The sequence below is a fragment of the Ailuropoda melanoleuca genome, chromosome 7 (genome assembly GCF_002007445.2).
Source record: "Ailuropoda melanoleuca isolate Jingjing chromosome 7, ASM200744v2, whole genome shotgun sequence".
Lineage (NCBI taxonomy): Eukaryota > Metazoa > Chordata > Mammalia > Carnivora > Ursidae > Ailuropoda > Ailuropoda melanoleuca.
In genome coordinates this window covers 106634192-106651875 of record NC_048224.1, presented here as the reverse complement: position 1 = coordinate 106651875, position 17684 = coordinate 106634192, and the positions used below count along the sequence as shown (strand labels likewise).

The 17684-nt window shown below is 35.8% G+C and overlaps 1 protein-coding gene across 1 annotated transcript in view; it reads left to right on the top strand.

Moving 5' to 3' along the window:
- Positions 1 to 2: 2 nt before the first annotated feature.
- Positions 3 to 17684, top strand: part of DACH1 (dachshund family transcription factor 1) — a gene marked incomplete at its 5' end in the record, with an annotated part of 415054 nt that continues 397372 nt past the window's right edge. Inside the window, one exon of the mRNA XM_011218601.3 lies at positions 3 to 532. Within this exon, the coding sequence (XP_011216903.3) occupies positions 3 to 532 (530 nt within the window). The remainder of the gene's footprint in view (positions 533 to 17684) is intronic.

Below are 17684 nucleotides of genomic sequence, written 5' to 3'. Positions count from 1 at the left end.
CCGGCGGCGGCGGCGGCGGCGGCAGCGGCGGCGGCGGCATTAGCGCTGGCGGCGGCGGCGCCTCCAGCACCCCCATCAACGCGAGCACCGGCAGCAGCAGCACCGGCAGCAGCAGCAGCGGCAGCAGCAGCAGTAGCAGTAGCAGCAGCAGCAGCAGCAGCAGCAGCGGCGGCTGCGGCCCCCTCCCCGGGAAACCCGTGTACTCGACCCCGTCCCCAGTGGAAAACACCCCTCAGAATAATGAGTGCAAAATGGTGGATCTGAGGGGGGCCAAAGTGGCTTCCTTCACTGTGGAGGGCTGCGAGCTGATCTGCCTGCCCCAGGCTTTCGACCTGTTCCTGAAGCACTTGGTGGGGGGCTTGCACACGGTCTACACCAAGCTGAAGCGGCTGGAGATCACGCCGGTGGTGTGCAATGTGGAACAGGTTCGCATCCTGAGGGGACTGGGCGCCATCCAGCCCGGAGTGAACCGCTGCAAACTCATCTCCAGGAAGGACTTCGAGACCCTCTACAATGACTGCACCAACGCAAGGTAAAGAGCGGGGGGCAGCCCCGCCGCCCGCGGTCCCTTCCCTCCCGCCTCCTCACCCTTCCCTCGCTCCCTTCCTGGCGCCGCTTGCTCCGCGCGCCCGCGAGCCGCGCGCCCTGGAGAGCGCGGCCCTCTCCTCCCTTTCCTCGAGGCTCGCCAGCCGCTCCCGACCCTCTGAGAAGTTGGCACCTCACCCTGCCCAGATCTCGCTCTTCCGCCCGGTCCGCACCTCGCTCGCCTGGGCGCAGGGGTTTGGCTGCTGTGGGACGCGGGAACCCCAAGCCTCGGGGTGGAGGGGGCGGGAAGGAGGAGGACCGTGCGTTTCCAGGAGCCACAGCCCCCTTCCTGGGCCGCGCCAGCGCCTGGAGACCCCTCTCGGCGCGGCTGCCCGAGTGTGTGCTCCCTCGGGCCCAGGTTCCACGGCGGGCCGAGGGACACAGGCGGGGCTGGTCGGCGGCGCCGAGCGGCGTCCCGGGGGCGGGGAGAGGTCGTGACCCTGACCGCAGGGTTCGGGAGCGGGAAGGCGCGCCCCGGATGAGGGGCCAGCGAGGAAGCCGCAGGAGTGGGCCCCGTCGAGGTCGGAAGGGGAAAGACCTCCGAGGCCGAGAGGCCCGGGGCAATCCCGAGGGACCCGCAGCAAGCTCAGCCCCAGAGCCCTGAGGCGAAGCCCGCTGAGGGGAGGGGTCTGTGTGTGCGCGCACGTGTGCGTGTGTCCGCATGTGAGCTTGTGCAAAGGAGAGAAAGGGGTACGTTAGCCCCGGGGCAGATGCGAGGGAACCAGCAGGTTTCCTTCTGTAGGGGGAGGTGACTGGGTGCCTGAGACTCTTGGAAGCTGAGCTGGAGAGGTGGGGAAGGAAGACTAAAGCGCACACTCTTTCTCTCTCTCCAAACTGTTTTTCTTTTCCTCTTTCTTTTCTTTTTCTTTTTTTTTTTCCCTCCTTCTCCTCCTTCTTTTTTTTTTTTAAAAGGTTAGTAGCTCACGCAATGAGCAGGTGCAAGCTTTGCATTGCGATGTTCTGCAGACCTGAATGCCCAGTGCCGTGGCTACTACGACAGCCCGGCAAAGCGCGCGAACCCTGGAGGCCGGGAGACCCGGTGCCTGGCTGGACCGGTTTTATGCTAATGAACGATCACTGGGGGAGGATCTACCGAGAGGGGGCGGGAGTGGGGTAACTTGTCAGTTTCGGGGTAAAAAAGATCATTCCACCCGCTGTCACAGTTCCGCCTTGTACCCCGTTCTAAGCAGAGGGAAAAGTTGAGATGCCAGGAGAAAGAGAGTAGGGAAAGTTGGATACCAGAAGCGGGCGCGTGGCAACTGCGCGCAAAATTTGCGCAGAGACTTCGGTACCCTGCAAATAAGTTTAAGACTGGGAGAAGGAACGGAGTTGTACTCTCTCAGGGTGTGTGTCCCCTGATGGTGCTAGCGAAACTGAAGTGGGAAGGAAAGAAGGGTAGTACGAGACCAGAAGGAGGCAGGGGTGAAAAAGCCCCTAGCTATTTCTTCCTTGGAAGACTTCTGGCTGGTGCCCTGGGAAGGCTGTAGGGCGAAAAAGACTCCCAACTCCCAAGCCTGCAAATGTCCTATTCTGACTTAACTTTTCCTTGTTTGTTTGTCCTATTCTGACTTAACTTTTCCTTGTTTGTTTGCCATTCTTTGCATGAGGGCATGGGTGTGGATCTGGGTTTTGAACCTCCATTTCTATTATTTTTGGGTGAGTGCTGAGAGCGCGTGCATGTGTGTAGGCGCGCGCACGTGCCGAAGAGTATGGACAGGTGGCAGTAAAGATTGAGGGATAATCTTGATCACTAAACGTCATTTACCGAGATAATCGGAGTCCTTGAACGTCCAGACGATAAAATATTTGCCAACAATCTATTGTTAAAAGTACTCGAATCAGGGCAGAAAATTGTCACAGAGTTGTTATAAAGAATGCTAGTCGAAATTTGAAGCCAGTTCAGATATGATTGTTATAAAATTGTCTACCTATCCAGTAAATTGGTGAAGAGCTACTGTTTTTCTCTTTAGTAATCAAACCACTCTGCTCTCGAAATCTTTGTGTGTTTCTTACAGTACATACTGTACTAGATAATTAATGACCATTTCACATAACACAAAAAATTGCTAGAGAAAACTTCCTTCAGTGACAGCAACGTTATAATCAACGTAAAGCAGGTAGTGTTACATCTCTTAGAATTATTCCCTTGATTTTTTTTTCTTGAAGTTTTGGTTAGAGTTTGGAACTGAGGTCCTCACTATATGGTTGGAGAATATTCTTAAAGTTATTAACAAAAATGTTTTAATTAGTTTTTTTCCCCTGAGGTTAACAATAGCTCTGGAGTTTAAACTTTCACAAAAAGATAAGTTAAATCTAACAGAACTGTTTTATCCATTCAAAAATACTTAATCAATACTCTAATTATAGTTCAATCACCTGGTCTTAATACTTTACAATTAATTGTGTTATTCTAAAACTCAATTTCAGGTTATTTTTAAGTTAAATGTGGTAAGTTTGTTGATTTACTCTTGCATTTTGATCTTTTATCAACTATAAGGCTTACTCAAACCTATATATATGCAAATACTGCAGACATTAACCTTAGAAGATGTGTAATTGGAGATCTCCACCTAGGTTTTCCTAACTCTGCCACTGACTTAAAAAATTGAAAACTTGTCATTGAACTTTCTCTCACCAAAACATACTGTTTACATTATCTTATTATTTTTAATGATAATTACAAGTGTTACTGTCTTATTTCTTAACTTTGAAAGCAATACCTACAATATTTTGCATCTTGAATTTACAAAACTAAAATTACTTTTTCCACTCAAGTCCAGTTTATGTCTTTGCTGTTAAGATCCTTTTTCATTCACCTAGGTATATTGATTTCTTTCATTCTGGCTTCTTTCTCCTCTGTCTACTAAAGAGACTATCTAAAGGAATAATTTATGCAGAAGATAAGACAACTGAGCAGAAAAGCAAACCGTATAAAATACTGTATACATAGTGTGCAAGAAACATCAAATCTTAGCACTCTCATCTTTTTACAGAACATATATCTAATTCTGTCTCTTAATAGCATTTAGATACCAGGGAATCTGAGAAACCAAAATGATGTTAAAAGGGAAAAAAAGGTTCATAAACTTGCTCAAAGTGGTTCAGTAAGTTGGTAACAAACCTCAGAGTGGATTTAATTTGCTTGGGGCTATTGCATCAGTACGCTATCTATGAAAACTAGAATAAATGCTGAAGCCATCTGTCACTACCACAAGGAGAAGAAACAGAGACTATCACCTGCTTGATAGTAAAGCCAAAAGTAAGTCTGAAAAATGAGAGAAAATGTCAGGAAATATATTTAAAAGTTGTCAAAGGACACAGTCTGACCTTGATCAGCTTCCTCCAATTATTATTTTTAAACTAAACATTAGTTGCATGAACTTGGCTGGTGCAACAGAGGTCACTTAATTAACTGGTAACCAGTAAACAACAACAACAAAAGAAAAGTAATTATGCACATGGTCAAGTCTGTGTTTGTATGAGTCAGTAGCTTGTTTGTAGATTTGGGTTAGGATTCAATGTTCTGCGAATTCAGGTAATAAAAAGTGACTCTGCTGTATTTTGTTATCTAAAATGTTTATTTTTTGAATATTGCCAGAGGGTGATTTTGTCTCAGGATCTTTCAAACCAGATTATGATTTGGGTCGTACGTAGCCCTAGATTTGTGGAGTTTCTAATTTAAATAGATTCTGGTTAATTTTATCAGACATTGTATATGCATATAGATATTCACAAACAGTATTCTTTTGTCTTAAAAGTCAGTACCATCCATAGACAGCAAATTGAAAGACTTCTCAAGTCATTTTTGTCCAGTAGTAATATATGGATGCAATTTTAGTATAAGAAGTATAAAATATGTTCCAATTCTTGGCTCTGTTTTTCGTCAGGAGTTTTAATAAAGATGGCAAACTGAACCAGTCTATATTTATTGAACATTTCCCCCGTTGCATGTTTTTCAATGGCACGGACTTACGCACTTCTTCTGCATTGGTAATAGAAAGTTTCAACACAAATACAGATTCACTTCTAACAGATAATTACAATACTTGGCATAGATAAATTAAAAAAATTACTTCAAATGAAGAGAGACTATGCTTTTGAAGTTTTTGTATTACAGCCGATTAATGGCTCCTATAAAGTCTAATGTTTCATTTTATAACATTTCCTAAAGAATATGACATAATTAGAAGAGTGAGGTCTAAAATATGAAAGTTTAAGTTTGGTGCCACCACTTATTTCTGTATATTTTTAAAATGTTAGTGAATTACAGTTTAATAACTAATACATAAACAAAATCTGAGAATATTCTAACCTAAGATTTACCTTGGTCAATCGCGTTATACTGCATTAATACAAATTCCTGAGTTACTTAGGTATTTTTCAAACCTGTTGTTTTTCTTGGAGTTAGTCTCCAATAATACATATAGTCATTATTGTAAAAAGTGCACATAGTTATGAAGATAGTTTACTTTCTGAACTCCACAGATGACTAGTTAATGTTTTGAGATACTTATTTTGATTTGCACATAGGATATTTTATTTTGTGAAGCTCCAAATATTATATAAAATAAACAAGCTATTTTGTTTCAGAGTTCCCTTCCTTACATAAATTCTTTGTATCACATTTAATACAGAATTTGTAAACCTTCATCTTCTTTGTCCAAATCTGCTGTTATTTTTTGTTTAATCTACATTTCACGGAAGTTGCATATGAATTACTGAGACCAATATTAGCCACTCTCCTTTTGCCTCAGTACCTCCCCCAACCTCCTGAGATGTGACACCCAATATTGATTAAAGTCTTGGCTGGATTTGAGCATAAATCACTCTACTCTTTGGTGATTTACCATGTGTGATTCACCAGCATACGAAAACATAATATGCTTTATTGTTTCTCATTTGATGTTTTGTTTTTGGAATGTAAGTAGCATTTGTAAATTAGCTTAATGTGCAACGAAGTAGTTGTTATTTTAGGAACAATTTGTGCTTTGACTATCAATTAGTATTATTTTATCTTTCCAAGTTATTTTACTAAATTGTTTCATACAATTGCCTTTGTTAATCAAGTAAAATAATCATTTAAATTGCATTGTATTAGCAACATAGAACCCACGTATTGCAAAATACAATAAGAAATGCAACTCTCACAGGTTGTAAACTGTTTCCTTTTGAATCTTTGTTTGAAGAAATTAGTTTAGAGTAAGCCTTCTAAATAGGTACAGGTGATCCTCTAGATTTCGCTAAACATTTTGATTTTAAGGTTTTTGTTACTTGGTTCTTTAAAAAAGAGCTGGCCTGAATTTTATCTTTTAAGAATTTCATTTTCAGATTGTTCACAGGGGAAAAAAGTCACATCAAGTTATAGGCCTTTAAGATGACAGGGAATGTAAAAAAGTTGATATTAACTATTTGGGTATTTAAATATGTAATTAAGATAAAATTTTATCATTTTGTTTGAATTGTTAAAAGGATAGAATGACCTTACCGTGTACCAGCACGGCCTATCTCTTAACTACTGAGTTACTGCATTGTGATTGGTCAGTTATGTATATACATATATTCATGTGTATTATTGTTTAAATGCTACAACTTAAAAATTTAGGTAAGAATACATTAAAATACATTTATATTTATATTTTTAGGCTTTGAGACTGCATTAAGGGACCTCTTTTCCATTACATTTGTTATGTTCAATAATTTATTTTTTAATGAAGAAAACCCTGAATTAAAAGCCCACCCAATGGGGCTCAGATATGTGTTATAATACAAGGCCCTGGTCTTCACATTTATGTGTTTCAGGCATAACAGAGGCTTTGTGAGCCCACATTGTACTCAAATTCCTTTAGTTTTCTTCTTTTCAATTTGTCTGAAGTGTTTCCAGTCAAAAGTAATTTTTTGCTACAGTGAATGTCTTTCAAAATAACTTTTAATTGTTGATACATGCTTTTTAGTATATGCCACAGTACAGAAATGACTTCATTCAAATAGTGAGTGTAGTTTACCAAATTATTTCTTTGGGAAACAAGAATACCGAGATTAGTCTCTTTATATTTGGTCCAGTAATTAGTTGTTATTAGATTAACTGGTGGGTCACTTTATTTTGATGTACCTACTTACTTTGAGAAGGTTTCTAAGAATTTTTAAAGTGTATGTATTATAGTTTATGATTAACTTTATATTTAAATGTGCAAATGACTATGAACAGAATTTCTATCCATTCAGTATAAATTAGGCAATCAATCAATGAAATCTCACTGTTTTTCAAAGTAATGATAGAATTAAAATTAGCTGAATAAAATAGCGGATAATTGTCAATTTATGTATGTAGATACATATATTTATATAATCATATAAAGAGAATAATTCAAATTGCTACTTGATCCAAAATCAGGGACCTTGAACTAAGTACACTTTAAATTTCTTGTGTGTTCTGACTTGGATTTACTTTATATGCTAAGAGGATTCTAATTTACCCATTTAAACAAATTCATCTGTAGATTTTTCTAAATTGGATATTAAAGTGGCCAATGACTGAATTTTGTTAAAGGTGTGGCCCTGTTGCTTTCTGATTCAAATTAGCTTGGAGCTCGGCCAGGATATCAAGCTGGGATTCTTTTACACGTTTAAATGTACGTGACTTGAGTGAAAGTTGTCAAAGACAACTTACTAAACTGGAAAACTCACTATATCATTATTTAATTGCTCTTATAATTGTGTGCTTATAAGTATATTGATATGTCTAATACTATGCGGCACAGCAACATGCTGAAAGCTACCTGCTTTAAAAAAAAGTTTTAGAGAGCAGTGATTGAAAAAGAAGACAGCTTAGCTGAAGCATCTAAAGCATATTATTATATAAGATGAATATAATACCTGGAAGCATTGCATGTTTTTAGGAGGAAGTCAAAACTATTTACTATGATATGAAGAGCATAAATGCAATTTAATGTAAGTAGACTTATAATAATCCTGCAAGGGATTTTGAAGGTAGTATATGTTTGACCAAAAAAAAAAAAAAAAAAAGAATATGTTTTTCAGGCATGATTTTCACAAAGCAATAATGAACTAGGCAACTAAGTATATTGGTTACTTTTAGTTAGTTACATTGAAGAATTGGGGAATGTTTCCTTTCCTTAGAATACAGGAATGGAGAGCTAAACAAAGTATTAAGAAGTCACAGTGTAACTTATCTTTGAATTTATATACTATCAAATGTTTCTAAATAATTAGATTGCTCTTCCAGTCACAACCAGAAAAAAATAATACTTTTCTTTAAGGACAAGCAAAACATATTCAGGAAAGAAAGAGTACTAGTTGAAAGGGAATTATTTTATGGATGCACATAGAGCATTTGCAGTAAACACTTGTTAATTCAATTTAAGGGTTACTGGTCATTGCTTAAGGAAAGATAATGAAAATAAATCTCTAGAATATGTTAATTAAGAAATGCTTTATTATATTCACATATCAAGCAGACAAAGTATTTTGTTAAAACCTTAAACTGATTGTATTCTGAAATTTTATTAATAGCAACAGTAAATGAACTGTATTATTCATAGCCCTATATTATGTATGAACAAAGCAAATCACTGAAGGTGTAACAAATCTTTGAACCCACTTCTGCTCTGCAGAAATATACTGGTTTATCCAAAAGTGTTAAATCCCATTCTATATTTAAAAAATCTTGGAAATAATACTTATTTCTTGAGTTAGGCAATTTGTAGTTTAATAGGGCCTTTGGATTTTAAATGAATAATTTAGAACACTTTTAATTGTCCTCTTACCGGTCACACATTTTATACTAAGATAGATGTCCTTCTGTATGCAACAAGTGTAAAATTTTTATCAGTATTTTAGAGGTCTTTGTGGTGGATATCTTTGTTTATATTAACCTTAGCCCGTTTGTAGTGTATGTTTTTATTCTTAAATAATTATAATATCTTTATTAGAAAAGCTTTTATGTATATGTCTGTATGTATTTTCTCTCTGTCTCTCTTTCTTTCTGTCTTTCACACACACACACACACACACACACACATGCACACACACATACACACACAGACTTGTAGGACGTAGGGCCAGAGGACAACCAACTTACCAAAAAATTGACTTTAATTTTGTTTTGTGTAATTTATTGAGATATAAAATAGCACAGAGAAAGAAATTCTGCTTTACTGAATAACAACAGAAAACATATTTAAAATTAATTTTAGCATAAATGAAGTAATTTATACTTAAGTATTTTAAAATATAATAAACAATGTTACATGGTTATTAGGACACTGATTAAAAACTTACCTTGGTTTTCCTATACCTTTATGTCTATGATAACTAAAATGTACTTTTAATTCTCTATGGAAAATATTTATATCAGAGAATTATCTTACTTGTATGAAATAGATATTAAGCTATTAGGTACTAGAATCTGTACGTTATGGAATAACATGTAATGTGCTTGATGTCATTGTTCCATTTCTATTATTAGTTTATTTCATCACTGCTTGCACTTTGGAGCAAGCATATCCTCTAAAATCAGTGGATAAATGATAGGAAAACAATTTCATAACTTAAAAAAATGATTGCTCTTCTAAAAGCTTTGCCATCAATGAGATGAGTTAGGAATGAGGTCAATGGGTTAATCTGCAGGTCTACATAAGAAGATGTGTATTACCACTTCTTGCAGTGGACTGTAATTGTCTTTGAAAACACCTGGTAGAGATCCAGTTAAATTGAAATCAATTACTTTCTCAATCATTCCATGGCATTTGTCAAGTCATTACATCATTGGTAAAAGTGCAAAAATGCATGCATTTTTTTTTTTTGTAAAGTAGAAAGGAGGTTATAAAACAGTGACTACTTAAAAAATTCTGCTTCATCTAAAGCTTGTGGAATTAAAAAAAAAACTTGCACATAATAAATGCAAAATGACATTTGGTAAGAAGTTCGTCTTTGCATTTTGTTATCTCAAAACATATTCCATACTACTTTTTGCATTATCCGGTAGGCATATATATTTATAAGTAAGTAAAAGTGATTTCAAAATATTTTATGACTTGTGAGCTCTGACACCTATATTCTTACCCTCTAAGAACCCTCTGACAAGTGCGTATTATAATCAAAGATGAATATATGTCTGCTGTTCACTGATTTTTTTTCTTCACACCATTGATAGTACATGCAGATTTGAACTTGTAGCCTGCAACAGTGCTTCCATGCTTCAAATTGCCAAAAGACCCCCAGGGATAGAAACTTGACCTGCTTTTATGAAACCATAGAATTACATTTATACAAGTTACCCCATGGGAAAGGAATGAACTGATCCCAATTCAAACCTTAATATTGGAGCCTTCTGGGTCAAATTTGATTTTTCTTTCTGTTAACACCTGTTTGGCTACCAAATTTAGTAACTAGATATTCTTAGGAAATTTTAAAAATATCATTCATAAGTGAAGCTTCACAGGTAAGCCAAAGTGCCGTCAAAATTTTACAGCTATTCAAGTTTTCACATGGGATTAAGATGTTACTTTTCAAAACAAAAAAATCTACCTTTTAAATATACATCCTAGATACAAGTACTTTAAACATATATTTGCTTAATTGGACATCTATTTTGTACTTTTTATTAATTTCCTTCCACTAAAGAGTCAGCCCAAATAGGAGAGGAAACTTTTTTAGGGAGTAGTTCCCTGTGATAACATTTCAGAATAAGGATTTTTAATGGATTGTTTAATTTTCTTAGACTCACATTTTAAAAGGTTATATTCCATATTTTATTTTTTTGTTGCACTATATGAAGGGGTTTCCAGAAAGCTTCTTTTGCCACTAGTAGTAACAAATGAAGGTGGTCAGTGATAAATTGGATACATAAAAGCTATTTCTGTTTTAGTTGGATATACTTTAGTTATGTGGATGGCCCTAAGTTGGAAAACTTAAGTTAATCGTGTATTCAAAATAAAGAGAAATTTAGGTGTGTAATATAGTTTGCTTAATCTCTGTAATATGAAAATGCTATATTATATATATACAAACAGATAATGAATATAAATGGTAGGGTTATAATATCTCTTTGCTTATAATTGATGGTATTAAACGACCATTATTTAGACTACAGACATGCTTCTCCACATAGAATGACTCGTTCTCTATCTTATATACACAAAAATACTTTATAAAAGGTAAAGCAATACACGTACACTTATACCCCTACTCAAATATCCGTTGTTATGATTATGATGATTGAATAATTTCATGATAGGGTTTTGGAACTGAGGTTAGCATGTTCCTTTCCCAATTCAAAATTAAAAAGAATTTTAAAGACTTTTCTCTTCTTTTTTCACTTAACATTCATAAAACCATTTGGATAATTGGTTATTTTCCTGCAAGATCCAAACATAAAAATTCCTAGTAAGAATACTTACAACAAATCAGCTCTTAGAATAGAGAAAAGACCTTGAAATTTCCAATGGAAAAGTATACTACTTGCCTTACTATCATAAGTCATGATTATAAAGGAGAAAATATTTAGAGTTTTAAACGTGTTGTTTTTTTCTTTTCTGTTGGCTGTTATGTGACAAAAAAATTTTTTTTGCTTTCACAAGCTAACATTTTTCCTTGACACTTGAATGAAGCTGAAAAATTAAATCAATTATTTGGATGTTCCCTAAGATCACTTTGATGCCATATTTATAAAATATCAACATTTGATTAAATATTTGATTTGAAAGTTTGACCCAACTAGTTTGATGATTTAACATGGCTCTTGCTCTTCACTTTCTCTTACTGTGATGAAAGGAAGGAAAGGAAGTAGATCACATGACCCAACCACATTATGCTGTTCTTAAAAAGAATCTAGTTCAGGAGAAGCAACCTATTCTGACTTTTGTAATGGTGATAATATGAAGTTTCTATGACCTTTTTTATCTTCCAGTGGCACTTTGCTGCTCTATTTCCAATAATGATTGATGGTATACCACGTGAAATGCAAAACAAAACAAAACAAAACAATTAACCTTAAAAAATCTTGCTAAAAAATGCATGAAAGGGGAGTTGGAACTTTTATATTTTAGATAATCCCCTACGAGTGGAGTAATCCTTAATATTGGTACAAGATTCTACATCATACTTTATAGAGGAAGCCTTCCAACATCAAAGAAAATTTCATCTTCTTAAATATCTTTGTCGTTTAAATAATCCACATAATAATCCTGTTATTTTTTTTTGTAGAAACTCTAGTGAAATTGTGCATGAAAATATAAACACTTATCATGAAATTTACCTATAAACATCTAGCCAAAAACAGAACAAACTGGGTTTTTGAGCTGTTGAAATTCAGATCAGATTCCAAATTTCAACAGTTTGAAAATGTAATATTTTAAGATGTATTTTGTTCCAAGTATAGGAAATAAAATTAAAAATGGTATATTTGATCTGGAGTAACTTCTTAGCTCTTTTTTTGGGGGGGAGTAGGTTAAATAAGGGTCCATGACAGGGATGCTGTTTGTTTTTCACAAAAGTTGTTTGTGATTTCAGGTACTCTTGGGAAATCTCTTGATCAGATTCACATCTGTTCCTGTCAAAGTGGGTGCTAAGATACCGGTCACCCAGCAACCATGTCCAAGAGGGAATTGGGCCGATAATAACTTCAAAAAGGAATGACAGATGCTAGATTAGGATGAAAGACAAAACGCATGAAAAATGAGCTTGTTAGAATCAAAAATTTGTTCAAGCACCTTTATGCAAATTAAATGAATATTGAATATTTGCATGCAGTAATTTCTACTTTTTCGTTTGATTGAAAAGAAAAGAATAGTGCATTTAAACTCACGAATGTGATTTCTTTCTTTGGTACTAATCAACATACAAAGCCAAATCTCTTTTTAAAAAATCAGATTAGCCACCTGGGTTCTTATATCTGTGCTAAGTATGTTACAGTGTTTTTCTTATAACAATGGTACTCTTTGGGACAACTTAGTTTATCTAATTATTTTTATAATAAACAGTCTTGTGTGAATTAAGATTATTTTAGATGAAAATAAATCCATTTCTTAAGAAAGCATTTCAAAAGTAACCTTATCCTATTGTCCTTGAAATTGGTTAATGTACATTAATAAAAGATCACTGAAGATGAGTTCACACCAAAAGCACAGGCTTCTCATTGACTGGTTAAATAACAATTCATTAAAGTAGAGCAGGGTAGCATCCCCGAAATGAAAAGTAGACAGAAAGATCTCTCCAACATTTAAGGTGCTTTTTGATACATTACTAGTTTTTCTATTGAATTGTTCACATACTAATCAGAATTTAGAAGGGCCTGATAAAGTATAGTGATTGAGAGAGGTTTCTGAGTCTTGGTTTAGCAATGTCTAATGTGGTCACGTAGAGAAATTGATTTTCTTCAGAAATTAATTAATTTTTCATATCGCCCTAAGCTGCAGTTAAAAAGAGTGCATACTTGTCTGTTTTTTCCAGAAATATTGCCTAATCATATTAATACCATTGCCCCAAGGATGAAAAGATAATTGTACAAATGCATTTGGAAATATGTATCACTGAGTATTTATGATTAAATTATGCAAATGACCCAGCTCTCATCCTTTCCAGACCCAGATTGTCTAATTAGGATTGATATGCTGAATAGATGTTCCAGAATTTGAATACAAGCATGTCCAAGGAGCAGAAAATTGGAAATGACAAGGCTGAAATCCAAAGAAAAGTGTCTTTCGTTTCTATACTTTGTTAATGTGCTGTTAGCAGTTGAAGGTTTTTTCAGTCCCTTTGGCTATTTTGTGACTCATATGTCCTATTAGAAACAAGTATGCAAAATGAATTGAACTTTAGCAAATAGCGTTTCATTTCTATTTGGTGCTTATTTAAAAATAATAATCCCCTGGCCATTCAAAGAGAACATCACTATTAAGTTCCTTCCAACAATGGAAACTTGCCCTTAATTGAGTGACGTTTTTTAAAACTTCCTCTTAGCTGGTATCCTAACTTTATTTCAAAGCTACCTCTCCAAACTTAGTGGTATACCAACCAATTCAGTATTTTCCAGGATATGCTTTCTTGAATGCATGGTCCATTCATTTATTCATTCATTCATTTTCTCAAATACCTGTCTTTTTATGTTTGGAGAAAATTGTTGAAGCAACAGTCCTGATTACGAAGAAAAAAAAAGCAGCACTTTAAACATAACAATGTTTGAATTTGAGGTCCTCAGCAGGCTTTCTCCCTCATTGATTACATTCATTCATCTTAGATGGAGGGGTGGCCATGAGGGGCTAGGAAGGGACTGAACTGTCAGGGCTCCGGCCTTTGTTAAGCAGCGGGTAGTCACTGCCTCTGAACTGGCCTGGCTCCTGCTTTCCATCTGCAAGATGATGGATTGCTATGTTTAATACATTTCAGCTTTTGTCTGTCATAGTGTGGACAGACAGTACTATCAGTGATTTCAACAGTGATTAGGGAACCGTTTCAAACCACTCCTATTGGCCAGACAGCTTCCAGGAATGTCTGTTGAAACGCACTCATTGGCACTCTCACCATGTAAATGTGTAGCTTAACTAGGTGGAGATTGTACACTCGCCCTTTAAACCCATGCAGAACCCACAGAGAATTTTACTAGATTACGTATGCACTTTAGAACAAAATTACAGGAGACAATATTGTAAGAACATTTTGGGTTTCCAACTAAAATATTCATCCCAAGTGTTTCCAAATTAAGATAAATTTGAACTCTTGAAATAATAACAACATGTGCTTAATGGCAAGACTGTATTCCGTAGACTATGATATCAGTTGTTATCTCCATCAATATTGAGCTGTTTAGCTATATTGAGAGGGCAGAATGTGAAGACTATGTATGTTCAAGCAGTAAGACATGACATGGCATGTGCTGTGCTGGGATTTGTTGAGCTGTGGGTGCTCTGTGGTTCACAAGTCCAAAGAGTGAATGATTTCAACAACCAGAAAGCCACTATGTACCAGCTCAATATTTTCCCTTGAGTGTCTTATTCTATTTATAAAACTGGTGCTAAGAAAATACAATTAACTAAAGGAAAAGAAAATATTCTGTTAAGCCATTAATAACATAAGCAAGTTTTTATTGGGAGAACTGGACTTATATCTAAATAAATTGAATTTTGCTAATTCTATTATAGCATGCTAAATGTAATGTAATTTATAATGTAATTTTTAAATGTATTATAAACATGGAGTTTTAATTCTCTTAATAAATAGATAATTATCAAATACTAATCCAGACAAAGTTTGGAAACACAAAATCCAAATCAAGAGAAGCCACTTGCTTTCAACTAATCTCTTTTAATAGGGAAGATGAAGGAAAAAGTTTTGATAGTTAATAGCAAAGATCCAATGAAAAAAGAACTCCAGATCCCAGACTGTATTTTCCTTTACTGATACGGTTCTTATACTATAAAATTTTTACCTGAGATCCCTTCAGTAAAGATTTCTGGTTTCAAATATGTGATTACAAATATGCAAACACACACATCACACCACAAATACACACATACACACACACTATCTCTTTTGAACTAATTCAGTAGCTAAACGTGCTGGCATTTTAGCATTGCTGATTTAGTAATAAGGACAGGTGGTGTTCTACCTCCTGGGAGAGTTATAAAAACATTCATATATTTTGCAAATTATTTTGTTCTTTGTTTTATTTTAAGCCCTGTTTTATTGAAACAATGTTCAGCTTAAAAATTGTACGTTCGTTCAGCATATTCAAAGGGAGTCATTTGTCAGAGTTAATCAAAGGTAGTGTTCATAGTATACTTTTGTACAGAAATTTCATCACTGGGCTTAAGTGAATCTGGATTTCTTAATCAAAGCTATTCACAATTTATATAGCACATATGTAGTAAAATAATGTACTACCCCTCGACATTTTTTTGTACTGCATAATCATGCTAATGTGTGGCTGTCAAATCTTTAGTTGTAGAGTATTGCACATTCATTTATTGCATCCATAGTGTGGGTGGGGGGCAGGCAAGGAAGTGGCAGAATGCTTATTCTTTTAGAAAAAGATGAGGTGTAGGGGGCAGCTATTATCCTATGAAATCACTGTGATGTGCAGAATCTCTATCAAGTCAAAGGCAAATGCATGTTTGAGGCTACTAGAGTTAAGATTCCCAGCTTTGAGCTCTCAGTCGCAGAATGAACGGAAGGAAGTTGAGATGTCAAGCAAATAGTCTGTTCTAAAACTGATTCGTGGGATGGCCCTACCTTACCCTGCTACATTCCCTTCCTTAACTATTTTTTAATAAATTTTAAGGAGGTGAGTAGAGACTTAAGATAAAGGACCTGGCTGGGGAATAGACCTTAAAGAGAGGAAGGGAATGTTTGTACTATACATAAGCTATAGACATTTCCCCCCAAAAATATTATAGAAAATATAACTGTTTGCAAATTTACATGTGTATTTTACCCATAAGTGAATCTTTTTGGGCTATTCAGAATTGGATCTTGTGTAATACTGGGAGTATAATTGTGTGTGTGTGCGCATGCACGCACGCATGCGGGCATATCCACATGTACACAATAGGTTGCCAACACTTGTTATACACACTGTTGGTCTTATGTTTAGTTAAACACCATAATTACAAGGTAATACAAGTCATTTGTCTTACTGTGGTTAAATAAAGAAAAAAATGTGTGCTAGAAATGAATGAATGAGTTTCTCATGAAGCTAAGTGAACAAGTCTGCTGTCTGCAAATGTATCAGAGTGAAGGAGTATTAGAATCCCCTGTAATCTATCCATCCATCTCTAGCCACGGTGTGAGCTCACTGGCGTCTGCATGTATGTAGAGCAGCCCTGGTCTTAGCTATTACTGTTTGGTAGATCCATAGATTGGGGGAAATAAGGAGTGAGGCCAGCAGGTTCAACTTCTTATTTCTCAGTAGCTTCCTATAATGATTCTACCTCTAATGAGGTGAATTACTACGGCATGAAAAAGGAGAAAAAAGGGTTTTGGCCATCTTAACTAATAAATCACATTGACTGCATGGCTGATCAGATCAATTGTGCATAAATCAGTGCCTTAAAGAGTCTTAAACTAAGATTCTACCGAAGACCAATCGATCTACTGGCTTGTGTAACGGCATGGTCTCTTGCCCATAGCAAACTGAACAAGAGTCCACGATATTGAGACTGTTAATATGCTGTCAAATGTTGAAATGAATGTTTTCAGATCTCAGCAGCATGGCTGAGACAAATAAAACAGTTGTGACTGTGTGAGTCAACTGACAGATTTTTGCCTCTTCTAGTTCACTTTTGTTAGTTAGGTTAGCAAGAAAATATAATTCTTGAGACATACATGAAAACTCAGTTTTGAAGCCTTTATTAACAAACATAATTTGGGAGAACTGTTTCCTCCTAAAATATTATAATATTATTTCCAGAAGAAATTATCATGAGAATCCAAGAGAAGTATTTCATGATCACAATAGCTGTAGATTTGAGATTTACTCATCTATAGATAACTTGGAGTCATGAGAACAATCAGGAAACTTTATTTCAAGTACTGGTGGTATCAATTACTTGCTGGGAGATGTTGGGTTGGTCAACTGGAACCTCCATATTGTTAAATATAAAATAGGGATAATGAAGGTAACTTTTCTATTTATTTCAAAAGAAGGTTGTGAGAATAGGAATGTAATAGTAGTTATTTGAAAGCACTTCAGAAATGATAAGGTACGGTTCAAGAGTTGTTATCTCTTTAGGATTCTCAATTTCTTTTTTTTATTGAGATATAATCTACATATAACATTCTATAAGTTTAAAGTGTACAATTATATACTTCAAAGTTGCTAAGATACTAGATCTTAAATGTTCTCACCCAATTATGTTTTTAAACTCCTTTTACCAGAACAGCTTACAAAAGCATAAAGAAAAAATCTACTTTGGTTCTTGCTATCACACTTTTCACCACTTTTTAAGGAAGTAACAGTCAAATCATAACAATTAAAACAAAGAATTTGTGAATTTTGAAAAATTACAGTCTTTTTATAAATATAACATTTATTAAAATTTTATTGCCATTGACTTTCGAATAATGGTTAACATGGTTAAATCTTT